This window comes from Emydura macquarii, unplaced genomic scaffold, assembly GCF_026122565.2.
Source record: "Emydura macquarii macquarii isolate MOO-44397 ecotype Brisbane River unplaced genomic scaffold, CSIRO-AGI_Emac_v2 contig_2199, whole genome shotgun sequence".
Lineage (NCBI taxonomy): Eukaryota > Metazoa > Chordata > Testudines > Chelidae > Emydura > Emydura macquarii.
The window spans coordinates 57,106-84,091 of record NW_027132336.1 but is presented as its reverse complement, the minus strand read 5'-3'; the positions used below and the strand labels follow the sequence as shown (position 1 = coordinate 84,091).

General features: G+C 42.0%; 1 protein-coding gene across 1 annotated transcript in view; it reads left to right on the top strand.

Annotated features, from left to right (window-relative positions):
• Window positions 1-26,986, top strand: part of AFAP1 (actin filament associated protein 1) — a 155,747-nt gene that overhangs the window by 82,046 nt on the left and 46,715 nt on the right. Inside the window, exons 4-6 of the mRNA XM_067558865.1 lie at window positions 3,846-3,954; window positions 13,043-13,254; window positions 20,400-20,579. Coding sequence (XP_067414966.1) covers window positions 3,846-3,954; window positions 13,043-13,254; window positions 20,400-20,579 — 501 coding nt within the window. The remainder of the gene's footprint in view (window positions 1-3,845; window positions 3,955-13,042; window positions 13,255-20,399; window positions 20,580-26,986) is intronic.

Here is a 26,986-nt window from a genome sequence, read left to right as displayed (position 1 = left end):
AAATGGATTCCATCTGTGTTGACATTGGCTGCACATGTTTACCCGCCCCAGCTGTGTGAAGTAACCAGTGCTCTAAAGGGGTCGAACTCAGACAAGCACCATTTGTGTTTCATTTCCCTTCTTTTTTCCCTCACTTTCTTTTTGAATAACATTTAGACTAAGAACAAGCATTTTTCAGCTGTCTCTTGGAATTTCTTATCTTTTATTCAGCAATAAATAGCTTAGAAGCCTTGTTTCTGTGCTGCATCAAAATATGCATGACTCTCAAGACCAATATTTCCTAGACACACATTGGGAAAATAGTTTAAGGGTAGACTGGGACATTGAAGTCTGCCCTGAGCAAGGGGAGGCATACATCCAAGAGCAGACCAGGGAACAAACTGTGACCCTAAGAGTCGCAATTCATTACTTAGTTTCTCCCCTTGCTCCAAAGGGAAGTAATCTGCAACTGATATAAACCAGTAGAAGATTACTTTCTCCTCTTCTCTGGCTCAGCAGAACAAAGCTGTGTCCACTTGTGTGTGAGGGGGAATGCCAGCCTCACAGAGGCTGCTCTCCACACTGCCCTGTGTCCAGCAATGCAGGTATCTCATACCTATCACCTGTTTACTTCCTTATGCAAATGCATAGGGCAACAGGCAGTCTTGCCTCCAACATTGCTTGATCTAAGTGTGATGTCTGTTGTGCAGCAACAGATAAACTTGAAAGTCTAATGTATTTGGCCGATGGCGTGTTCAGAGTAGGCCTGCAGTTTAGCAGAATCAGACAAGATGCTCGTCTGAAACTAACAGGTGTGTGATGAAGACAGCCATCATGGGCTGATTGGAGGTGAGCATTGAGAGAATGAGAGATGATGGGTAAGGTGCAATTGAGTATTAATTGCCTTGAAAGTGAATACGAGCAGCTTATGTTACAAGTGGTAGAGAAGGGGGAGTCTGTGGAGAGATGCAAAGACGGGGGTGACATGGTATGACGTTCCAGAGTGCAATCCAGAGCAATGAGGAGTTGTCACCAACTGCCTTGCAACTGAGGGTGCTACACAGTATTTTGCTCCCAACCTGGGCTCCTCACACATAGACAAAGAGCATGCAGGTCACACCCTGGGTGTCTGTATATGGCTGCAGACTGCCAGCACACGCCGGGCACACTTGGGCTTCCACCAGCCTGGTTACCACTTGCAGGCTGACCCCAACACACTCTCAGTCCTCAATTTTCCCTAGAAAACATGTGTTCTGCACTGTCCAGCCCTCTTTTGGACAGTTCATATATTTTAGGGCCTTTGCTCCAGTCAGGGAACAATATACAACAGTTTGCTACTTTAATTGGAGTTACCAAACAATTCTCAACACTGGATAAGTTTTGATTCAAGAGTAAAACAAGTTCATTTAACTACAAAGAGACAGATTTTAAATCTGTACAAGTATAAGGCATTTAAGTCAGAAATGGTTACAAGAGAGAGAAAGATAAAATGTTTCCTAGTGCTAAAACTTAACAAACTAGATTTGGTTCAAGATAAATTCTTACTACGTGCTCCCAGCAGCAGGGCTGACCAAATTTCAGTCAGGATCTTTCCCAAAGTCAAATGACTGCTTCCTTTGTCGTCCTAGGTGAAAAAGAGAGGTATAGGGAGAGATACCTTGGGGTGTTTTTTGTCCCTTTTTATATCCCGGTCTCCTTTGAAATGTATTTCCCGGAGGGTTACCCCTAGATACGTTTATTCTTACCCCACTCCTCCAGGACTTTTGATGGTGAAAGCGGTTCCATGCTGCTGTTTGCTAAAATGCAGACCTGTTTGTTCCTGCCCCACTTCCTTGCCGAGGAATGGGCCACCTGACAGGGTGATTCACCATCAACTTTGACACTTTGCTAGGAGCGTCAGCTTGTCCTTTGCCATTGAGAAACTGGATTACCCAGACTTGTCTGAAGTGTGTTTAATTTCAGTTTATGTTTATAACTTTACATATAATGTTGCTACATACATTTCATCATGTTATTTAGAAGTGAGTTATTAGTTTTCTATTGATACCCCACAAAGCATATTTTGTACAAAGATTATTACAATAACATGCAAGGTGTGAATAAAGGGGTGCATTTGGTCACACATAGTAAAAGTGATGGACTTGGAAAATGATCTGTGCTGCAGCATTCTGGATGGATACAAGAAGAGCATGATTGCATTTGTCGAGGCCAGAGAGAAGGATATTGTGGTAAGCAAGACATGAGATAAGAGCTTTCGCTATGAGAATGGATTAAAAAGGGCTGTATCTTAGAGATATTATGTAGAAAGAATCAGTAAAATTTAGGTTACAGGTCTCAAGCAGGATGGTGATGTCCATAGTGATTGGGTGAGGGCTTGGTGGGGAGGGAGGAGATTACGAGCTCTGTTTTAGCCATGTTGAGTTTGAGTTGACACTAGATAGCCATAAGGAGATGTCAGAGAGACAGACAAATATTTGTTTGGTCAAATGGAGATAGGTCTGGAACAGAGAAGTAATTCTGTGAGTTCTCAGCATAGACATGGTAGTTGATTTTGTGTTTGCAGATGAGATTACCCAGAGATAAGTTGTAGCGGAAGAAGAAGATGATGCACCATACAATAAACCTACGGTATTGAAAGAAGGTATAAAAATTCCCTTCCATGTGAAACTAGGATTAAGATCTTGCAGCAAGCATGAGTGAAATCTATAAAATATGGTTGTTTCCCTACTTGTCAAAGAAATATGACAGTAACCTGATATGGTATAAATCATGCAGTACTAAAATGTATTTTGTTACGGTATTAGCCTATCAGCAAGTAGTGTTTAAAATTTAAAACAGATTTATGTTTAGCAAGCCAGCATTTTAAAATTTGATCTGATATGTGAAATATTTTTTATCAGTAAATGTCAATTTTCTGAACTATTATGTTGTCACATAGAGGGCCTAAGAAGGCTGTACATAAAATTATTTGGATTAACTCATACATTAAATTTCTGAATGTACAACTGAAGAACTAACTGAACACTGAACTATGGTGATCCACCAAAGGTCTCTTCCAATCCAGTGAATTTGTTGTTAAAATTGTTAGTGGAGAGTATGTTTATGTCCTTTTATAACATGAACATTTGTGTCTCTGTAGAACAGCACACACTGTTAGCATCTTAGGCCCTGATCCTCTAAAATGGTTTGCACAGATAAATCCTTGAATGGAATTCCATACAGGGATAGAGTCCAACTGCATGGATTCCATTGTAGGATCCTGGGCTTATAGTTCTTAAATAAAAGTCTCCCTTTCAGGATGCTTTACTGATAAAGGTTTTGATGTCTTAATATTTACAAAGTAAGAGTATTTTTAATATAGTTTCCATCTGTTCCAGTTCTGCTACTCTGATGATGTTGAGTAGTACCTTAGTCTGCAAGTTGTCCCATTGGAATCACTTGCAGTATTTACAGAGTCAGGTTCTACTCAACATGAGCAATGGGGACACCAGTTGGGTCTCTTGTGCATTCAGAATATATCGCCAGGATATAGAGGATGTGTAGTTAAATTCTTTCTGCTGCTTTGCTAATCTCAACCACTAGTTTATTATTTTATTATAACAACCTGTTGGGAGCTTGAAACTTGGACCTGTTTTCTTTCTAAAAGCTGGTACTTTCCACAACCTATTTTGTATAAAGAAGCACGACAATTTCACCCTTCCTGAGCATTGCTTTTATGTATAATCGACATTACAAAAAGTCACAAGAGAATCAGTTGGTATTGTTAACTTTGCTATGTTCCCATTATTAGTAGTGAACATTAGCAGACAGCTTAAGTACATTTTGTTTGGACAGTTTTAGTCTCATTAATTTCTTTCTTCATTTAGCCACCAGATAATGGGCCTCCACCGTTACCAACATCATCCCTTCCTGAAGGCTACTATGAGGAGGCAGTGCCACTTAGTCCTGGAAAGGCTCCTGAATATATCACTTCCAGTGAGTAATATATATCCTGATGCTCTCCTAAACAACTGTCAGTTTGAGACTTTCAGTGCTTTAGAACACAAAGACATAAATAAAAAAGAAAACCCTTCTCTCTTTTTCTCTCTCTCTTTCTTTTTACATCCTCTATAGTTAAGAATTATATGAACAGCTCACGACTTTCTGTATCTATAAGGATAGAATTATGGCTGATTATGATAGGGGGATTGGTTAGGCATGCTGGACCCTACAGCAGTTTTTGTTGAGTGATTCTTCTGTGACACTAGTTCAATATCGACTCAAGGGCAGAGTGCGATCTCCTGACTAATTATCAGTACTGATTACTTCAGCACTCAGTCTCACATGATCACATCCAAATACTTACCAAGCCCGACCTTGCTTAAATTGAGATACGATTGGATGACGGTGATGGCATGATGACATGGCTGCCATTGAACAGTTGTACAGGTTTAGTGAACTGGATGTTCAAGTACTAAAAGATTGAAGGTGTTTTCCTGTGGGTTGGGGGAGGCTAAAAGGGTTGTTTCGCTGCTCATATTTATTGGCTGGCTGAGTTAATTCATCACTTGTGTATAACTACTTTTCTGTTGGTCATCATTCATTACCCTAAATTTGTTAGATCATTTTTTATTGTTAAAATCTGTTCTCTCTCAAACAATAAAACAAGGAAATATTATAACACTAACAAATGATCTGTGTATCATTTGTACACTGGGGGTTAGGGAAAGTGCTTTGTTTTGCTTGGAGAATCATATGTATACATTAGCTCTGAACATTAAAAACAAAACAAAACAAAAACCCCAAAGAAAATCTGGCACTTGTTAATAGGAAAAACTTAACCTAGGAGATTTAAGCAAAAAAATAAAAAAGAGTTCCAAATCATGTAAAATAATTGTAGACACGCTCAGCCTCAGCAGTGCTTCAGGGACTATCCACTCCCTGCTTCTCCCCTGGAAATAGTGCAGGGTGGTCCTGCTCTCACACCCTCTGACCCAGTGAACTGCCAGTTCACATTTAGCTGCTAAATGCAAGGGCCCAACTCAAGTAGAAAATATTAGCTGCATTTAGAGTTTTTTATTTCGGGGGAGGAGGGGGAAACAAAACATGCTAACTAAATTTCAGACTTATTTTTATTGACATTCATTACTATCCAAACCCACAGGAACATTTAGGAATGATGGACTGCCCTCCTTCACTCCTTCCCCGTCCCCCCCCCCCCATCAATGCTATAACTTTTACGAAAGTTATATCCATTACTAGCATAACTCTCAACCTATACCACCACAACTCTGCTGAATTCCATTACCTTTTGTATTTGTCATCCACTCTTTTAACATCTACAGACGAATATAAGTACTAGTGTTAGCAACTCTATCTATAATAAAGTTAGTGCCTAAATTCACCAAAGGCTTATTATCCATCTACTCTAGCAAAATTCCCATTGAGCTCATTTGTGCTAACTTGTCTTATGGCTTTGTGAATAATATGAACATAAGTGACTAAAATAAGTCAAACTAATTTTACTTGTAATAAGTGCAGCCAAGTTCTGGTGCTGTTTTGTGGTAGATGTGATTCAGAAGACACACATTCTAGGGGCCCAGACTACAAGAACAACATAATGAAGAAGCAGAGGAAAAAAGAGAACTCCATCTCTAATGGATTAAATATCTGTTCAGACAGATATAACTATCTATAGCAAATGTTTCTTCATAATAAAAATATATTTCTAATATGATTAACAGCAAATAGGTTCACATCTTCCATGTTCCTATAAAGAGGGAAAAATATACACAGGAGTATAGTTCATGAAAACAAAATGATAGGGAAATCACTATCTGTGGTCTGTAAATAAATATTTGTCTGTAAATGAGAACAAGCTAAAGTGTGCCTCAGGTGATGATGACTCTCTTTTCCCACTCCATTTATTGAAAAATAAAGATCTAGACTGACCTGTCTTAAATTAGCTTCACGGTAATCCTTTGAATACTTATGGGTGGGAATAATGTGAACACGTTATTATGGTATTTATCTCCTTAACAATTTATATTATTTTTGTACACAGAAAAACATGTAATTCATATAACAGAAACTAGAATAACCATCAGGCTCTGCCAAAGAGTATATTTATATTACTAGGCTTGGAAGGATTAGTTGTTTACTGGTAAACATCGGTGAATGTAGATTTCACTGTTCATACACAAACCTCTCAAAATATTTCCATTGATGATAATCAAAATTTATAGATAAGCAGAATAAGAAAAATGCTACTTGAGAACTTATTAGTGTTTGATTTAAGGATACTTAATTTGTATATTTTGACATGTGATGTTGACAGTTTTGTGTTTTGATTTAATTTTATTGTCGGCTGCAATTAAATTACTGTCTGACTCCCCTATTGTCTGAACCAACCATACTTTACCACAGCCGTGAAAATTTAAAATGATAAAATTGGCTTTAAAATAAACATTGATATTATTTGTTGAAATTATGTTTAAAAAATTGAATTCTGCCATGCCTATACAGTACATATTACAGTGTACTGCCTCAAATGCATACTGTTCCCCTTTCCTTCAAAGAGCTTGGACTCAAAAGTCAGTAGGAGCTACTGGATGCTATGCACTTTTGAAAGTCAGACAACTTAGTTTAGGAACCTAAATGAGGATTTAGGAGCCTAACTTTAAACATCTTTTTAAAATAATCTTGATCATTGAGAGTGTTCTGCTAGTATGGAATTTTGAGGTCCAGCAGAAGGTCAGTGCATTGTAGGTTACAAAGCTATTAATCTCTGGCTAGTGAGTATGTTACAGTCTTGAACCTTTTCCTTCCATTCTATGCTACTGGAAAAAAGGAGCAATCTCTCTCTTCCTTGGCAGGTTGGCATTCTCTACCACCCTGTCCTCCCATATCTTCTCTGCTGCAGAGGGAGTGGGGGTAAGATCTCACTATTCTCTCTTCCCCTAATTTTTAAAAAATATTTCCCATAGAGATTACCACTGGACACCTCTGCTGTAGCTCATTGCCTTCCCAAACAGCATCAATTGAACTGACAACATTCTTCTCAATTTCCCTGTTGTTGCCATCAAGTTTCTGAATTGCAGCAGTGGAACTGCATCTTTCTCATTCAGGTCACACTTGGAAATTTATCTTTGCAACAGCAAGAACTAGAAACTTGTTTTTTTTAAATGAAAGCTTAAGTCTACAGGCACTGATGTTATAGGTTACTCCTCCACTAGCCAAGGAAAGCCTTGCCTTCACTAATGGTGAGTAGATACTTTTCAAGCCGTGACTATGATTGAGTTACCTGCTTCTTTCTTCCCCACAGTGCAACAAAATAGAAGAATACTAAATCGTAGAGTGAAATCACCACTAGCCTTTCCACAATGATCCTGCATTTTTTAAACAGTTGAACTCTACTGCTGTCCATATTTAATACATTTAACAATTAACACTGATAGAAAGGAAAACTGTTGGAGAACAAATTAAACTGTACACATGAACTGGACTTCTAAAGTACTAAACTATTTATCTTCATGGACATCAAATAAACACCTCGGTACAGAGCGCACTGCCGGCACCAGCCTCGACTCAGCACTGCGCAGCATCGCCGGCACTGAAGAGAAAGAAGCAGCGTGCGGAGCATGGACACTCCCCTGCCCCGTCGGTACAGGGAGGATTGAGTACGGAAATGCACCGGACTCGGCCCGTCGAGTCTTCTCCAGTGCCTGCATCTCCAGTCAGGGAGCCTCCCCCGACTCCCGGGAGTGGGAGAGTGCCCCTGCTGACGCCGTCGACACCAGAGGCTTTTCAGGCGGCAAGAGCATTGTTGGCCTTGCCTACGCCACCTCCCCCTCTCTGCCGAGGGAGAAGGGGCTGGTGTCATGCGGCAAACCCGCGTTGAGTCCCCCTGAATGGCAGTGGAGATTCCTGGTACGGGGAGGAAGATCTCGTGCCGGACGATCTCCAAGGGTAGAGCAGAGCCACTCCCCTAGTAGTCACTCCGGGTCGGTGTCATCGAGCCGACCTGCACCGATACAGGATGTAGAGTCTCCCTCTCGGCACCGACATCAATCCCTGGCACCGGAGGCAGCGCATGCCAGGAGGCAGCACCAGTCAAGGTCTGCCAGGCGGCGCTCGGACAGCTCCCCTTCCAGATCCCCAGGACCGAGAAGTTCACCCATACCTAGACGGCGCAGAACCCGGTCGCCATTGGAGGACCTGGCACCAAGGAGTTCGCCTGCACCGAGGCGGCGTGGAACCCGGTCACCAGAGGAAGACCCGGCACGTGCAGTCCCCGATGCAAAACCAGGTCACTGGAGTGCAGCTCGGCACTGAGGAGTTTGGATCGGCGTCAACCTCGGTCACCGAAGGTGTCTGCAGGATGGCAAGGCAAGCGGCAGTGGAAATCTATGATTCTATGACGATCTGGTACCTCTAGCTCTTCGGAGCACACCTCTGCTCGTTGGCACCGCTCACGGCAGTGGAGGCTGTCCTCATCATCCTCCTGGTCGGAGGTATCGAGAGGGCGGTCCCCAGCATGGAAGGGTGCCCGGGACTGAGGACGTACACAGCACCGCCGGTCCAAGGCCTCTGACCATGAGGATGACTCGGGGTCTCCCAGGATGAGACAGTCGTCGGGTGAGCTGATGCCCCCACAAAGTGTCACAGCCTGTGGCACAGTCAGCCCCGGGTTGGCCCCAGGAACAATGGCCGCAACAATGGCCTCATTGGGCCCCATGGAGCATCCAGGTGGGGCCGGGGCCCCAATCCATTATGTCATCGGGGGTGCAGTTCGTGCCTCCGACACAGGAGAAGGCCCATAGACACCACTTCTTGGACGAGGAGTCAGACCCCATGGAGGGACTCTCAGTGGGTGCAACCCTTCGCCAGGAGGGGGCGCACCTGCAGGACGCACCTCGGCAGTCTTCTACCTCCTCACCGGATGAGGCAGTCTCCCGGGATCACTCGGTGCCACTGGAGGATTTCAGGGCGCACCAGGAGCTGCTCAAGAGGGTGGCTTCCAACTTGGGGCTGGAGGTCAAGGAGTTAAGAGGCCGAAGATAGCCTCTTTAATGTGCTGATGGCAGCTGCCCCAGCGAGAGTGGCCCAGTCCACAAAAGGGTCCTTAAGATTGTAAAAGCCCTGTGGCAAACCCCTTCCTCGGTCACCCCTACGTCCAAGGTGGCTGAGAAAAAATATTACCTCCCGGCTGAGGGGTTTGAGTATTTGTTCACTCACCCCGCCCCTGGAACTCTGTGTTAGTAGATGTGGCTAAGCAGCGAGACAGGCAAGGTCAGCCAGGGTCCACTCCCAAGAACAAGGACAATAAGAAGCTGGACTTGTTTGGGAGAGAGGTTTATTCCACGGCAAGCCTACAGTTCAGGATTGCCAACCATAAGGCCCTCCTGGGCAGATATAATTTCAACTTGTGGGACTCCCTCAGGTGGTTCGCCGAGGCCCTGCCCCAGGACCAGGCTGCAGACTTTAGCACCATCGTGGAGGAAGGAACCACGGTAACTAGGGCAGTGCTCCAGATGTCCTGTGATGCTGCTGACTCGGCGGGCAGGGCCAGAGCCTCGCCTTCTGTATGAGAAGGTGCTCGTGGCTGCAATCCTTGGGCCTGTCCCAGGAGGTGCAGCAGTCTATTCAGGGCCTCCCCTTTGATGGGTCAGCCCTATTCTCCGACCAGACCGTTGCAAAGTTGCACGGTCTGAAGGACTCCAGGGCCACGCTTCGCTCCCTGGGCCTTTACACGCCCCAGTTTTCCAGGTGTCAGTCACAGCCCCAGGCGCATCAGAAGCCAAGGCCTCCACCCAGACTTTTTCAACCCTATAGGGATAGGAGTAGGGGGTTTAGAAGAAGGAATCAGCCCCCTAGCTCATCCTCAGCTCCCCAGCAGGGCCCCCCCAGGAGGTCGGGCAACCAGAGGAGGCAATTTTGATGGTGCGCTCGAGGGTGGCGCCCCGACTGCTCTCCTGGATCCGCCCCGCCCCTTCCTAAACAGGTTAAGGCCCTTCTATCCCGAATGGGAAAAAATCACTTCGGACTGTTGGGTCCTTGGGATAGTCTCAGGGGGCTATGCCCTACAGTTTACATCTACCTCCCTCAACAACCCTCCCCATCCATCCCTCTTCAGGGACCCCTCTCACGAGCAACTCCTCTTGCAGGAGGTGGACAGCCTCCTCAACCTGGGAGTGGTGGAAATGGTCCCTCAAGGCAGAAGGGGGAAAGGGATTCTATTTGAAGTACTTCCTCATCCCCAAGGTGAAGGAGGGTCTGAGACCCATATTAGACCTGTGTCATCTAAACAAATATGTCAAACAACAGTATTTAAGTTAGGTGGAACATTCTTTCATGGAATATGAGAAAGTTAAAACATCCCATAAAATGGAAATGGCCTATTTAAAATACAGTGAAAACATAAAATATTGCCTTTTGCCTTCTCAATGGCAGATACACTAAAAAAGATGGAGATGGGAAAGGTATTTTGCTAGGTTCTCATCTGATAAGAAATCATTGCTATTCTGTTCACACAACACTCTACTTCTTCAAGATGTGTCCATAATATGTCAGAAGAGTCTTAAATGTGGCCTAATAAAGGCAATACTTGAAGCGTGTGGTTTCTATATTTTCTCTTGTTCAAAGCTGATCGAACAAAAATGGTTCTGAGCCCTTTAATAAAGAGCCTTCTCATTTTGGAGGAGAAATCCCACCAGTGGTTAAATTGATATACATCATAGAATCATAGACTTGTAGGATTGGATTGCACCTCGAGAGGTCATCTAGTCCGGTCCCCTGCACTTATGGCAGGATTAAGTATTATCTAGACCATCCCTCACAGGTGTTTGTCTAACCTGCTCTTAAAAATTTCCAATGATGGAAATTCCACAACTTCTCTCGGCAATGTATTCCAGTGCTTAACTACCCTGACAGTGAGGAAGTTTTTCCTAATGTCCAACCTAAACAGCCCTTGCTGCAATTTAAACCCATTGCTTCTTATCCTATCCTCAGAGGTTAAGGAGAACCATTTTTTCCCCCTCCTCCTTGTAACAACCTTTTATGTACTTGAAAACTGTTATCACGTCCCCTCTCAGTCGTCTCTTCTCCAGACTAAACCAACCCATTTTTTTCAATCTTCCCTCATAGGTCATGTTTTCTAGACCTTTAATCATTTTTGTTGCTCTTCTCTGGACTTTTTCCAATTTGTCCACATCTTTCCTGAAATGTGGTGCCCAGGAATGGCTTTCCTTCTTGCTTTATTTAAATGCTATTGGATTTTTTCCCCCCACCCTCTTCTGTTCACCACCACTGCTGGTCACCCTTTTAAGAGTTATCAGATTCAGTGTGAATCTGGTGGCAGAGACTAGAGCAGAATCCCAACACACTTTAAAATTAAAAAAGAGAAGCTGGCTTTGGACAGGGAGTAGATTTACCAGAACCTCACTGCTAGAAGCTGGAGCAGAGCAGAGCAGGCCATGGTTGGCCTGCCTGCATGTTGGGTCACTGTTAAATTGGAAGAGGAGAAGGAGACAACTGATGGCCACCTGAAAGCATTGCTGGTCCTGAATACAGGAAGAATGGAGTGAGTCACAAGCTGCCTTTCAAGGAGGATTATTGTTGCCAGAGGGATGGGCCAAGGTTCTGGCAGCGTCCCCCTTAGGATATGATTCTGAGTGAAGGGGATAGGCAGGCCTCCCTGAAAATGCTGATTTAACTACTGAATTCCACATTTTCATGTTTAGTAATTTTACAACTCTAACTCTTTCTGCAGGTAACGTGGGTGTTCTTTTGTATGTTTGAGTTGGATCAATGGCCTCGTAGGCATTTTCTAATTTAGCAGTGTAAACGTTCATAGAGCTTCCTGGACAGCCGCTCCAGAAGTGTGTTTCTGTTTAGGCTCTTTTGTCTTGGGTCTCAGGGAGGTAATTAGAAGGGACAGAGAATAGCTAATCCTGCCAGATCTTACATATTATGTAACATGATTATGAGAAAGTGAATGCCCTTTAATATAAAACCATTTTCCAATTTGCCAGTTTAAATTAAATAACAGATACACCCTAGCCTTTCCCACCTTTCCCTTTTGTTTCCTTTTTATTTTTTTATACAACAAAAGCCATGCAGTGTTTCTTTACTTCGTAGTGTAGCGCTTAGCGACTGCCTTGCATTGGCTTAGCGCTGAGCCCTGTTGTTCCACAGGGAGCTTCAGGAAAGATTGTGTCTTTTAGGCATACTAACTGGCAGAAGGGTTGTCCGTTACTAGGGGGTACAGAGTTCTGAGGTAAGGGTAACAAAAGTTTTGCCAGTAGTAGAGAACTGACTTCTGGCCTCTTGATAACATAGGGTGTGATACAAAGCCCACTTAAATTAAAAAAAATAAAAAATAAAAAATTGTCATTAATGTCAGTGAGCCTTGGAATGCTTTTAGCATCAACCCTAGCAGCGGTGCTGATGCAATCAACTGCACCATCTATGTTAGCATTAATTGTCTCATGGTTTGTTGCTTGCTGCTGTTATAATTGTATGACATTTTGTATGGAAGTGTATTTTTCTACTGTATACAGTGTAAAATACGTGAACATACAGAAATACTTGATTTCTTGTGAGCTCTGTCATACTCCATGTTTATTTCTCTACATGCTGTGTTCTTAATATTGAAATGTGTTTTTTTCCATGCATACATTGTCTTCAAGAGTTTAGTACTGCATTAAGGAATGGGGACAGATTATAATCTGTTCTCCTAGAAAACATGCAAAAGGGGGGGAAATGAAATTTCAAGTAGCATTTTCAAAATAAGTGCTATCTAAGTGCTAAGTATTAATTCCTACTTTATAGTTTTAGTTAAAATTCCAGGGGAGTAATTATGGTTGTATAGTTAGATCTAATGATGGTGCCGTTCTCATTTTTATAGCATCTCATACTCAATAAAACTAATATACTGATATTCCTTAGGACTAAAAATACATTGTTTGTGGTTTGTCTTTAGAATAAAAGGAATTACTTCAAATAGATCCCATTACAATTCAGTTTTATAGGTGTGTTTCATGGTTGATGGTTTTAAGTGAGCACTTTTATACTTTCCTTAAAGATTATGACTCAGATGCTATGAGCAGCTCTTACGAATCTTACGATGAAGAAGAGGAAGATGGCAAAGGGAAAAAAATGAGACATCAATGGCCTTCTGAGGAGGCTTCTATGGACCTAGTAAAGGATGCCAAAATCTGTGCCTTCCTCTTGAGAAAGAAGCGATTTGGACAATGGACCAAACTACTATGTGTTATCAAAGAAAACAAACTGCTGGTAATTATTATTTTATTTCCTTTGGCTAGATTTTGTTAGTAATTTAAAGATTTGATTATTTTTTAAAGGAAAATTACTTATGGTAAATATATTGTAAATAACAATAAAATATTGCTGTCAGATAGCCTAGTCGGGAATTACCCAAGAACAAGGCCGTCATATCGATTGATCGATTGGTTGGTTGGTTTTTTAAATCCACTTAGAACATTGAACCTGTCAAAGTGAAACCTACACCCCAGAAAATTCTCTGATGCAGTGAACATAGCCTGAAGCCTATATTTCTGTCTAATATATTTCATCTTTGAAACCTTGTAAAACCCTGCCCTGCATTCCCTCTGGAGGCAAAAATCCCACTTGTCTCTGTGGGAGTTTCCCCTATATGAAAGTTGCTATATCAACCCTTAGAGAGTCTCTTGGTAGATTGAGCAATCACTTGGCAGCATATGTTGTTGTAATGTATATACTTAAAACTAAACCTTCGCCATCTGTTCTGCTGTAATTACAGATGCAATATTCACATAATTCACAGCTGCATCATAGAAAGGAAAGATGGAAATGATTTAAATGTCTTTGTGTGATCATTCTTTAGAACTCTGTTATATTTCTTTCACATGGTGGTCGCCAGTTGAGGGTCCATGAGTTAGTAAACTCCCTGCTGCAAGACTTGTTTCTATGTAGTGAAAAAAGAGTCGTCATCTTCTGAGGGGGTTTCTATGACACTGTCTGGTATATGAGTGACCATTTACAATATTACTGACATCAAAATTGCAGTGATTTGTACAAGATATGCCATGTAGGATATCATTGGCAAACTTATGATTTACTGAATGTGATAAAATCATCTATTTGTGTGCATCATCTTTGTATTGTCAGCTATGGACATATGTGAAATTTCTGCATCTAAAACTTGTGCTGAGCTACTGGGCGACACCTTCAACAGATTAGCCTCAGCACTATCTGGCTTGATTGAGGGCCAATCAAGGGCCATCAGTGATACAGTAACCCGGGAGAGACGTCACAGGTGACGTCTATAAGTCATATAGAGGCATGCCCGTGAACAGGGAAGTGGGAACTCCAAGTGCTTTTCCATGCCATGTGCTGTGTGACTGCAATTGGGGCAGTCCGCAGGGCAAGAGGACATAAAAGGCATCTGTACCATCTCCATTTTGTCTTCATTCCTGCTTCCTACCTCCTGGATTAACTACTCTACAACTGAAGCTGTGAAACCAAGGACTGACACCATCCAGGTATTGGATGTACTGCAGAGGAACTGTATAAGCCTGCAAACTCCAATCTGATATATATATATAAGGACTTTGAATTCATTAGTATGTATCTGATTGCTTTGATCATTTAACATCTCTCATCTTGTTTGTTTATTTCCTTTTATACTAAACCTTTAGTTTTAGATATTAAAAGATTGGCTGGCGGCATGGTGTTTTGGGTAAGAACCAAACCTATATTGATGTGGTAATGTGGCTGACACTTTGGGGATCAGGAGAATATTTTGTTAAAGTGAATAGAATTTTTTCAGTAACTTGTCTGGACCTTCTTGCTGAATAGGAGCGAGAGACTGAAATGCAATAAAGGGGGCTGTGTTTCTTTTTGGGGGGTTTCTTGATAACCAGTGTGGGGCATCAAGAGCACTGTTTGTGACTGGCTGGTGAATCTAACTTCAGTGTCAGCCACTGGTTAGGGAGAATCTGCTCTCCTTTTTGCAGCTTGCCCTGACCTGGGCATTTTCAGTGGGCTACCCTAGCCACAGACGGGTCACACTGGTGTTGTCTTAGCAGGATCCCACATAACCAGATTATTTGGGTTTTGGATCAGAATCCCACGCTATTCCAAATTTAAAATTTAATACTGAGAGTGTTAAAGGTTAAAGTTAGTTATGATGAATGATCTATGATCATATGAAGCACTCAAACTTCAAGCCCTGAGAGATAGCCAGCATCTTCAGCATGAGAGAGAAATGGCAGAACTTTGAATGCAAGAGAAGCAAGCCCTGCCCCAGATGGAAAAAGCTGCCCAGGAACATAGAAAGCTGGACCTGGAAGCTCAGGCAGAACTTGCCAGACTTAGATTCCAAATCAAAGTATTTAAAGAATAGCAAAAACTGTATCATCCTGGAAGTCCAGCTCCTCTCAACAGCAAAGATTAGAAGAGAATCTGTCCAGTGTATAACAATGTTGGTATGTTATTTAATGGTAAATATGTGTAACCAGGCTGATGTCATAACCCAGTCCCAGAGAACGTATGAATGTAATTCTTCTTTGTTACCTTTTCTGTGTTTAGCCAGGTATGCTGTGACAAGGAAGAGAGTGGCTCTAACCTTGGGATTGTGGAAAACAGTGGCTTGTCTGTTCAGAAAAGCAGTGAGTTTATCTGCTGAGGGAGAAACTGTCTCCAGTTGTTTGTTTGTTGGGAGTGGCACTTTGCCTGTTAAGGATCCCACTGTCCCAGTGTCTGTCTGTCTGAACAGCCAAGTGGGCTGGGACATAAGGAGAGGAAAGTTAAGCAGTTCATCATCTGCTGAGGGAGAGTTTGTCTTCAATCTTCTGTCTCTGGAGCAGACAGAACGTGCCTCTCAGTTTATGCTGATTGAGGATGTGTCAGTTGTCTTAGAATTGATTCTGGACCTACCTGAAACCCAGAAAGAATCTCTTGTGGCTCAGAGTGTTTTAGAGCAATCCCCAGCTAAAAAGGGTAAAGTCAGAATTGCTGTGGAAAATGGATTGTTGCTTAAAAATGCCCCTGAAGGGATAAAACAACATTGTGGCTTTTGCAAGCAGTTTGCTGCATCTAAGAGGTGTGTGAAGTGATTATCTCAGGATGAATCACTGGCTGTAGCAAGCAAAGATTTATATGTTGAGAAATTTGTTTTAGTTTCTCATTGCCAGAATTTTTCCAATGTGTATGGATGCTCTGACATTGTTTTAGAAAGATCCAGCCTTAAAGGAGGTTTCAGATGGAGAAAAAATTGTTGGGGCATTTGACAGCCCTAAAACCGCGTAGCTGTGCTTAGCCAGCATACTGGGGAAACAATGTTTTTGAAACATAAATGTCTCCGTGCCAGCTCTTAGTGAACAGATGGTGTCTCAGGTTCAGAGGGGAGACTGGGATGCTAAATTTGCAGAGCAAACTGGCTGTACAGTTAATCTCTCAAGAATACAGGGGTGGCAGGCAAACTCATCCCTAGACACTTTATGGATATATCTTGTAGTCTTAGTGGACTCAGCTACATCTGATTCCATGTGGAAGTAGAAATTGGTAGTGAAAGGACATCAGAACCGTGTTTCTGAAAGGGTGATGAAAAGTGATGATATCTCTTTTTAAAACAGAGTCCAGCCTTGAAATGGGTCATGGTTGAAGATTTGAAAACTGGTGAACAAGCTGTGTGCTGATGCAAGTTACCTGCCTGATGGGGATGAAGGGGAAGGGCTTGCAGAAGCCCAGGCTTGGGCTTTCTTGTCAATGTCATCACTCTGAGCAGTGAAATTGATAAGAATGACAGCCCCACCAGCAATGTAAGGGAGGCAGTGTCTGCACTGACACTGCATCATCCTTAACTAAGCCGACAAAAGTCCTACACCTCTCATCGGGTGGTTTTATTTTGTCGAAAAAATGGCAGTTTTGTCAGTGGGGGTGTGTGTGTGTGGGGGGGTGATTGCAGTTTTTTGCACACAAAAGCTGACTTTTGTCCACAAAACTCTCTAGTGTAGACCAGTCCCTAGCCAGCCAATAGGTTTTGTTAGACAAGAAAGCCCAGATTTCAAACCTCACGGGGAAAATAAAAAGGAAAAAAACTTAGTCCTGTAAACGAAAGGCACAGGTTAACCCTGAAGTATCAAAACCCGCAAGGATGTAATTGAACTAAAAGCCTATGCTAAAGAGAACACTAGTTAAAAGAAAAGCTACTAGCTAAAAGTGTTCTAAAATTCAAAAAGGGTATTGAATAAACTGCCCTAATGACGAACTGTCTGAACAGAAGGTGTGGCATGACAAAAATGATTGTAAGCGCACATTTGTACTAATCTGATGTTAATGTTACTGCTCATGTTAACTCTTGTAATTAATTTGTTGCTAATGTACCATGTGTGTAATCTTTTGAAAAACCCTTGACCATGTTTAAAACTGTAATAATAGAAAACCAAGAACAAAAAATCCTGTGATGCATTCGGCATATGTATAGGGACACCCTTTTCTGCATCAATTTTGCGTGGTGGAGTATGACGCTGTTTAGTATATGAGTGACCATTTATAATATTACTGACATCAACATTGCAAAATTGCAGTAATTTGTACAAGATATGCCTTGTAAGATATCATTGGAAAAGTTATGATTTACTTAATGTGATAAGATCATCTTTTTGTGTGCATCATCTTTGTATTGTAAGCTATGAATAAATGTAATATTTTTTTATCTAAAACTTGTGCTGTGCTATGGAGTGACACCCCCAACAGATTAGTCTCAGCACTATTTGGCTTGATTGAGGGCCAATCAAGGGCCATCAGTGATACAATAGCTCAGAGAGGAAAGTCACAGGCTATGCCAGTGTGAGTCATCAGGACTTGTAGAGACATGCCTGTGAATGAACAGAGAACTCCAAGTGCTTTTCCATGCCATGTGCTCTGTGGCTGTGTTTGGGACAAGCCACATGGCAAAAGGACTTAAAGGCAGCTGCACCATCTCCATCTCCCGCTGCTTCCTTCCTCTGGATTAACTACTCTACATCTGAAGCTGTGAAACAAAGGACTGAAACCCATCCAGGTACTGGATGTACTCCAGAAGAACTATACAAGCCTGCAAACTCCAGTACGGCTAAAGAATCTGATCTATATATAAGGACTTTGAAGTCATTAGTATGTATCTGATTGATCATTTAACATTTCTCATCTTGTTTGTTTCTTTCCTTTTAAAATAAATCTTTAGCTTTAGATACTAAAGGATTGGCTGGCAGCATGGTATTTTGGATAAGAACCAAACCTATACCAAATCTGGTAATGTGGCTGACCCTTTGGGGATCAGGAGAACATTTTGGTAAAGTGAATAGTTTTTTTCCAGAAACGTGTCTCTTTACTGGCCCTAGTTGCTGATTGGGAGCCAGAGATTGAAATTCAATAAAGGGGCGGGAGGCGTGTTTCTTTTTTGGGGGCTTCTTGATAACCAGTGTGTGCGCAATTAGCAGATGAGTTGATGATGGCCGCATCCCAACTTAAAAATTTGGTAGCAGCTGGTAGTAGGGGGGATCCTTAATTTAGCAGTTCATTTTCCCTCATTGGTCCATCACAGCCCAGATTTATCAGTTTTCAGAGTATGCTGCAAAGTGAATCTTTTACTTTGGCCTAAGAGGGGCGCATAGATTTTGGGACATAGATGGTTAGTAAGAGATTGCTGTAAATAAGATGGGAAATTGTTATTAAATGGGCAGTTCGTTTATGTTTTAAGGGTATTATTTTTGCATTGTATATATTCTAATTGTCAAAAAAGAAGTTTCTCTGATTTGGTTCACCCTTATATTAGTGTAAATCCTTTGGATTCGCTGGTGTTAGTCCAGACTTATGCCAACATACGCAAAATCAGAATCAGACCTTTGGAATGAAGAATAGAAGATTAAAGTCAAAATAGAGAGAGAGAGAAATTAAAAAGGCATGCTATATTTCTTCTAGAATTATTTGTTTTTTTTATTTAAAATCCGGGTGGTGGTACTCCTATTATCACATGTTCCTATACCACTTGTGTGGTCTAAGAAATTATTTCCCCCCTGGGGTTTTTTCTTCCACTAATACTGTAATGGGGATTAAGAAAAGAAAAATCATAACAGGAGTTGAATGAGAAATTTAAACAAGATTAGATTACTATTTGAAGAAAGACCTGGAGGATTTAACCTATCAGTTATACAGAAAGTAATACAAATGTATATGTGTTTAGGGATTAGTAATTCCCTATGTCATAAATGCAGCATTCAAATGAGGCCAAAATGTGATATTTTAGATCAGAACCAGACGTTCAGTATAAATATTTTGACCAATGATTGCTTTCTATATAGCCTCATCTGGCACTATTTGTTATGTAAATGTGTATTTTTAATAAACTACTTATATGTACTCTTAAAAATAAAATCTAGAAATATATATAAAGATATGTCACAAAAATGCTTTTTTAAAATGTTAAAATGTGGTGGTGGTATTTCATGGTCGTATACTTAAGCATGATTTTTCTTGTATAACAAATTTCCTTAAAAAATGATTTACCTATAAGCTGAGACCAGGCCAGATACATTTGAGCCTAAAAGGAAAATAATTAGAAAATTGTGAAAAGTTACAAAGATTGTTTTTAATGATTTCCCTTTTCAGCCTTGACTGTAGTACTTGTAATATCCTATTAACTATGACTATATGTTTCTGTATCTTAGCACATGAAGTGGGTAAGGGCAAGATTTTAAAACAAGGGGTCTCGGGTCCATATATAAAAATGCATGTACATTTGTTTGTCTCCTTTGTGTTTGGTTATCCTTATTCCATATGGAGACTGGCCTTTTTAAGTATTCAGATAGCTATTTATCCCATCTACATTTTCATCTATATGTACAAAACACTAATTTACACATGTAGCTAAGGTAACTGGACATAGAAATATAAGCACACAATACTTGACCTTGACTTGTTTTTGGTAAATCTGTCATTCTGTGTATGAAACCCTAATAAAACTGAACAACACTGAAAGATTGAAAGAACAGAAGGCTAAGTGTTCAATAGGGGTACTAGATGACCCATCAGATAAGTCATACTATGGGAAGCCTTTCAACCTTTGGTCACAGGGTCAAATGTGAGCCAGGTCATCAGTGACCCAGCATCTAAAGAGGCTTATTGGTAGGTAAAATTTGAAGCCTGCAGTGGCATTCTGCACACTGTACCTGTTCCATGATTGACATTACTGGAGATTGTTTAATCTGGCAGTCATTTCACTTTCAGAAAGGGGGTGATAGAGAAGGATGCAAAGTTAGCATTGGTTAACTTTGGTATCTGGTAAAGGACTGTGTGAGAGAGGCTAAAATAGGGAAATACTGCTATACAGTAAGGGCTTTCAACAGAAGTTCAGCAGATTAAGTTTTAATCTAATAACATACTCCATTTTTATTTAGTGTTATAAAAGTTCCAAGGATCAGCAACCTCAGATGGAACTGCTGTTGAATGGCTGCAGTATCGCATACATTCCTAAAGACAGTAAAAAGAAGAAGCATGAGCTGAAAATCACTCACCAAGGAACAGATGCACTGGTTCTAGCAGTACAGAGCAAAGAGCAGGCGGAACAGTGGTTGAAGGTACTGTATGGTTTCTGACCAGTTTCATATCTAGAAACATGTCTGGTGACAAAATATTAAGTGTTGGTTACTCAGTATCAATTGATGTTAAAAGGTGAGATATGAAAATTTGACTTTTTTTGTTGAATTAATGTTTTAGGTAGTTTGGTTGGGTTTCTTTCTTATTCAGAAGAATGGCCTTGTGTATACAGACTTTGAGCTCTTTCACCTGCTGCTGACACAATCCTTTCACTTTTTGCCTTGTATGAAGACACTTCTTCCCCAATGCTAAGTTCTGATATTTGACTCTTTTTTTTCTCCTCAACAAAAGGCTGCAAATAGTACTTCTGTAATTCTCCAATTCTTCAATATCCCAAGATCTGGGACTTCTGAGCTCAGCTGAGTAACAGAGAATAATCCTATCTAGTAGGAAATGTAGGATTTTGAATCCATGGAGAGCAAATCATAAGATCTGCTTTGTGCCACTAAAGTCTCTGAAACAAATAAGTATTTATTTAAAAAAAACCACATGATGCTAAATATTGAGAAGGGAGAAGCACATTTTCCCCCTTTGAAACACTAAATTTAGTTTTGGTACTGACTTTTTTTTTTTTTTTTTTTTTTTAAATAAAGGGGGGAAAGGGGGAAAGACAAAAGGTGGCCTTTTTGTTTTGATTTTTTAAAAGAATTTATTAACAAGGGTAACTAGTGATTGGCTTTCAAACAGCCAAACTCTCCCTGTTAAAAAACAAAAAACAAATATGTTATGAAAACGTTTGCTTCTCTTCAATAGATGATGTAGATTAAGTGTTTTATTGATATTCCTTTTGGCATGACCTAAATAATTTACAAGAACTCATGGTTTTGCCATTCCTGAGTGAAGCAGTCACTCCAAATTCATACCAGTAAATTTCTATGTCCACCCATGCTTACCTTCTTGGGTCCTTGATCCTGTGAGCGCTTATGTACCTGAGTAATTGTGCATGTGAGTAGTTGCACTGAGTTCATATGATAAGTGTATGCAGAATCATATGAATGGCATGTATGTTGTGGATGGGAGTTATAGAGATCAGTACACATTATTTACTTATCATCTTAACATCCTGGTTTATGGAAGAAATTCTTTGTGCCCATAGATTAAAATGTTTTCTACCAAACCTAGCACAGAGCTTGAAAAGTCCCTCCTGACTGGGGCAAGTCGAAACTTTGATCAGGCAAATAGGCAGAGGGGGTTGTTGAACAGAAAGACCCAGATACTGCTTGCTCCTTTCTGACATAGCAAGGGAATAGTGTAGCCCAGAACCACTGTACCTTTAAGAGAAGGGGAGTGGAGAGCTCTGGAGCAGTTATAGGAGGGGAGAGGAAAATTGAGGATCCAATGAGTAGCAGGTGTGGTTGAGGGTGTAAATGGGTGAGCAAGTGTGGATGAGTTGATGCGAGAGTGGCTGTGAATATGGGTAGGTATGAAGATGCATAGCTGCCATGCTTTGCGCAGCTCCATGTGACATTTTATGCAAATTATTAATGAGCTAATTTGCATAAACCTATACAATTCAATTTATGATAAACATGCTGCCCCTAAACAGGGGCGGGGGTAGGCTCAGGAGTTGGCCAAAATCTTGTCAGTGCCGAGTGGGGGTGACTGTGAGGGAAGTTGGTGACCATCTTGGGCAGCTGGGTGGGCGGGGAGAACAAGTAGTGTGGGGTGGCTGGAGAAGTTTTTGGCTGTTGGTTGCCTGGAGCGTCTGGGGATTAGCTGTTTGCTGGGGGAAGGATTGGGGTTGGCAGGTGGGGATTGTGGGGTGGTTGGTGCTGGGCAAGTGTCTGGGAGTGTCTTCTGATGGGTGTGGAGATGTTTGTTTGTGAGACGTCTGGTGGAGCTGGATATGGACAGTTGTGGGGACAAAATGAGAGAGTCTGATGCCATTTGGGCCTCTCACCTTGTGTTGCTGCTGCCAGCGCTCCTTCCTGTACCTGGATTCAGCAGGGGGAACAGTGAGAGTGAAGCAACGGGTTGCCTACTCAGCACATGACCTAGAGGTTAGAAGGCACAACTGCAGCTCCTGTCTGCTGAGCTTTGGGCGGGTATGACCGTGCTGCCCAAATGTGCGCGTCCCACCGCTCAGCTCTGTAGAGGGGTGCTGCTGTCTGTGTGAAGAGGAGGGGGAGAGGAAGAAATTGGGGGAGGGATTAGAGAGCGCCATGTAGCAAAAGAATGAGGAAGATACATAAGAGGAGGAGGGAGATGGAAGGGGGAAAGGGAGTGGATGACACTTCAGGAAAAGATTAATCATGAGCTATGATAGGAAAGAGAAAAAGAGGGATGAAAGTAGATACAACAAATCAAGAGACACAGTAAGAAGCAACACTTTAAAATGTATTTAGGAAATGATAATTGGCAATATGTTACTATAAATACTGTACAGAGTAAACACAGGCACAGCGGTTGTAGTACTGTAAATTGCAGGGAGCATCTGTTTTGTGCTTGCTGCAGTGCAGGTATGTTTCACTCTGAATAGTAAGTTTAGTCCAGTTTTCAAGCCCTGTTCTAGCTTGGTTCTAGTCATCTGTTGCAGTTTGTCCTGGGAATGCAGACTTTTGAGAAAAAGGATTTTGTCATCTTTCACTCCCTTTTGTTGAGTGTCTAGAAATGTGGAAATTCCCCATTCAAGTACTACAGTTTCAGATCCTAACCAGATTACTAGTATTTATGTTGGACTTCACTGTTCTCAGATGGGAAGGTCAGTGAAGTAGTGTGGGAAACTACCACTTCAGCCTTACTGGCTTGTTTTAAAACCTTTTTAATCCAGGCTTTTAAGTGCATCTAGAAGTCTGAATACATAAGAATCCACCCAACATTCTGCTGTGCTTTGCTCCGATCTAACCATATATGGTACTTATTTTCTTAAGAATAAATTGTATGTTTCTAAACACAGTTGGATTAGACATGTAAGAATTTCCTGATGGTGTGTAGCCTTTCTGCAGAAGGGGAAGAAGTGTAGAACAGTTTCAGAGGCATGACTGTATGATTTACTGAATGGAAAATTAATCTGTAATTCTATATACTACCAGATTAGCCTTTGTTTTGCTCTTTTATATCGTGGGCAGAAGCCGCCCTAGGCAAAGTTTCAGTGTTCCACTTCCCTGCTACTCACTTAGAAGTTCATGGCAGGTACCCACCACCCTGGGCCAGCGACCCACACCCCGTCAGCCTCCCGCAATCCTTCACTGGGCTCCCCCATCCCCTCTGGGGCCAGAGACTCAGGCTCCCCCTGCACTCCTCATCTCCCAGCCCACATCCCTGCCTGGTCCTCAGCAAGCCTGGTGCCACTCATCCCATTCTAGATGAGCTCCTCGCTCTCAGGCTCATAGATCCTGATCAGATCTGTAGGGGGATCACAGTGCGAATCCGGGGCAGGGAGCTGCCCAGGCACCAGGGCCTGCAGAGATTGGGAGGCGAGTAGCAGACATGAGCTGGATGCTGAAATGGAGCCGGGCAGTTCACTCTGCTTTGGGCTGAAGCCCTGGCAACGCTTCAAGCAGTGCTGCCAGGAAGCCCTGAGCCACTCGGTGCCTGAGCTGCATCCGCAGCCACTGTTCTACTTGTGCTGGGGGTGGGGAGCGGCTGGAGCTGAGCGCTTCCTCAGCAGTCTGGCTGGGGGCCGCTTCCTGTTCCTGGGAGCCCTAACTGGCAGCCCCGCCTCCCCTTGGAAGTCCTGCCAGCCTCATCTCTTCTCTCCTCCCCCCCCCCCCCCAACACCCCTCGAAGGAACCAAGGGAGGTCCTGAAATCTGCCACCCTGGGCAAGTGCCTAGCTTGCCTATGTGCTAGAGAAGCCTCTGATCTCAGGATTTGAAATTTGGTTTTTCATAGAAAGTAACTGCAGCAATGGTCTCTTATAGGCTATTTGTAATGCCAGTACCTAATGATTAGTTTGTAAAAAGTAGCACTGTATAAGTGTCCTGTTTAATTCATTTAACATTTCATAAACACTGATTGGAATCTCTCTCGCATGCACCTATGGCAACTGATTGGAATGAAATGGCATCAGTGTGTCGCATTCTTTTCCAAAGGAATGTCACTGTAATTAGATCATACTAAATGCACTGTTATTTCCTGTGTTGTTCTAAACTTGGATTTTGCAATGCTGAATGAATTGGCGCTTATTTGGGCTTTCTTTCATAAAAATATTTAATGTATTTATTTATACACAAAATAGTCTTCACAGACACAGGCAGAGCTTGTTATTTCCACATACAAGGCACATTCCTGCTACTAAAAAATAATCAGGGTTTGCAAAATTGCCTGTTAGCAAAATTGTATCTGTGCTGAGAGTGAAAGATTGGCAATCTGCACAATATTTGGAGACAGATTGATGGTAGTTTATTCAGCTCCATCACACTACAAAGCTTTCTAATAATAAAGTTATTTCAAGTACATGGCAAGGCTACTGTACTCTCAACTTGAAGTTTATAGCTTTGTTATAACATACTCCATACTATCCAGTACAAATTGCCTACTCCAGAACAATCCTAAAGCTGTCTATGCTGTGCTTTCAGCAGCTCAGTTTTAGTGAATTGGAAATATTACTTTTCAACTGCAAACAATGGTCACATGCATCAGGTTTCAAGTTGCACTATTTTCCAGCTAATTTTCTTTTTACCGTTTACCTCCTATCTCCCTGTGAGCTCCTACAATGTGTGTTGATGTGTGCAGAAAAGAACACAACTTGGGAATGAGATCACTGTGTTGTGTTGGGGAGGAGTGGCTTTGGGGGTGGGGGGAGTGTATCTTCCTTCAACCCATAGATGGGGAAGTATTTTTAGTCCTGAAGAGCCTCTATTGATTCTTCCTGGCTGTCAGGTCTTGCAGTTCTTGACCAAACACAACCCTTTTCAGACTGTACCTGATTCTTTTTCCAGTGAAATAGATCATTTGGCCACTGACTTCAACAGGAAGATGATTGGGCCCTCAATTTCCCTCTGTCTTTCTATCAGCTGGGAGGCACTCCCTCCCATTATCTCTGTCTCCAGCATGTGATTTCTAGATTTGATAGTGAGACGGGGGGAATGTCACAGTTTCAGGGTAACTGCACCTGTATTCTCCCTTTGTGGTCCCTTTAGGCACCCGCTTAAGGTTTCAAGCTCCCAGCCATCACCTCTCTTGGGCAGAGACTCGCCATCCCTATCTCTCCCGGCCAGGGGTTTTAAGGATGCACAGGCATCTACCCTACACTGTGATATCCCCAGCAAGCCAGTCTGCCTAACGGCCAGAGCTTGTGCATTGCTTACTCACCAACCTATGACCAGTATATTGCCAGCAGTGATTGGTGGCCACACAGCATTTCTAAGCAGAGTACATTTATTTTAAGGATTACAGAGAGGACATATAAAAACAACAGAAGTTCCTACTTGCTTCCTAATAAACATACCAGAAATCACCCATCAGCCCTTTGGGCCTTTCAGTAGGTCTGGGGCTTCTCCTTGGACAGAATGTCCTGTCCATTTGCTCACCCAAAATTAAGCTCACTAGTCTGTTTACACTCATCCTCTATACATCCCAAGTTCTTTGTCTCTAGGTCCCTGGAAGACCCAGCCTGAAACAGCATAGTCAAGCTACTCCCAGGCCAGTGGTGCTGGAACAATTTGTATAGTGGAGGTGCTGAGAGCCGTTGAACCAAACTGTAAACACTGTATATAATGGAAACCATTTCAAGCCAGGGGATGCAGCCGCACCCCTATATCCAGCACCTGTGCCCAACCGGCGGTGTTTTTCTGGAGTTGTATACAATCCCAGAGGTAATGACCCCACACACACACTGTTTGTAGTTCCTGTATGAGCCATAGGAAGTAGAACATAATTCTACATAAACCATTAATAAATTAATTGCAATAGTACCCAAAGATACTGCTTGGGGTTACAATATCTATCACAGGAAAGATGTACACAGCCATGTTAGTGCTATGGGAATCTGAGGTTGGTATTGTTCTAATGTTAGCAGCCTCACAGTCTACAGGTGCTATGGCAGGAGCTGGTGGTTCTGCACGATAGATATTGCATGGGTCAGATTTAGTTCTATAGCAGGCATCTTCAAAAATACGTACCTGTGGGGCCAGCTTGGAAGCCAAGCACAGCATGTCCTCATGAGGAATCCAGATTTAAGTCTCAAGCGAGTACTTTAGCCTGAAAAGGCCGAGATCATATCTAAAGGATTAGGCATGTTGTTTTCCTCTGGGGCCTGAACAAATTAACATTATCCTTTTTTTTTTTTTAAGATGTAATTTTGACAATCTATATTCCTCATTTAAGCAACCAATTTAAAAATGCCAATTCAAATATGATTAATTGATGATAGAACAAATAGAACTGTAGCGCACACACAGACGATTTAAAAGAATTCTAAAGCGATAACAACAGAGGAATCTGGG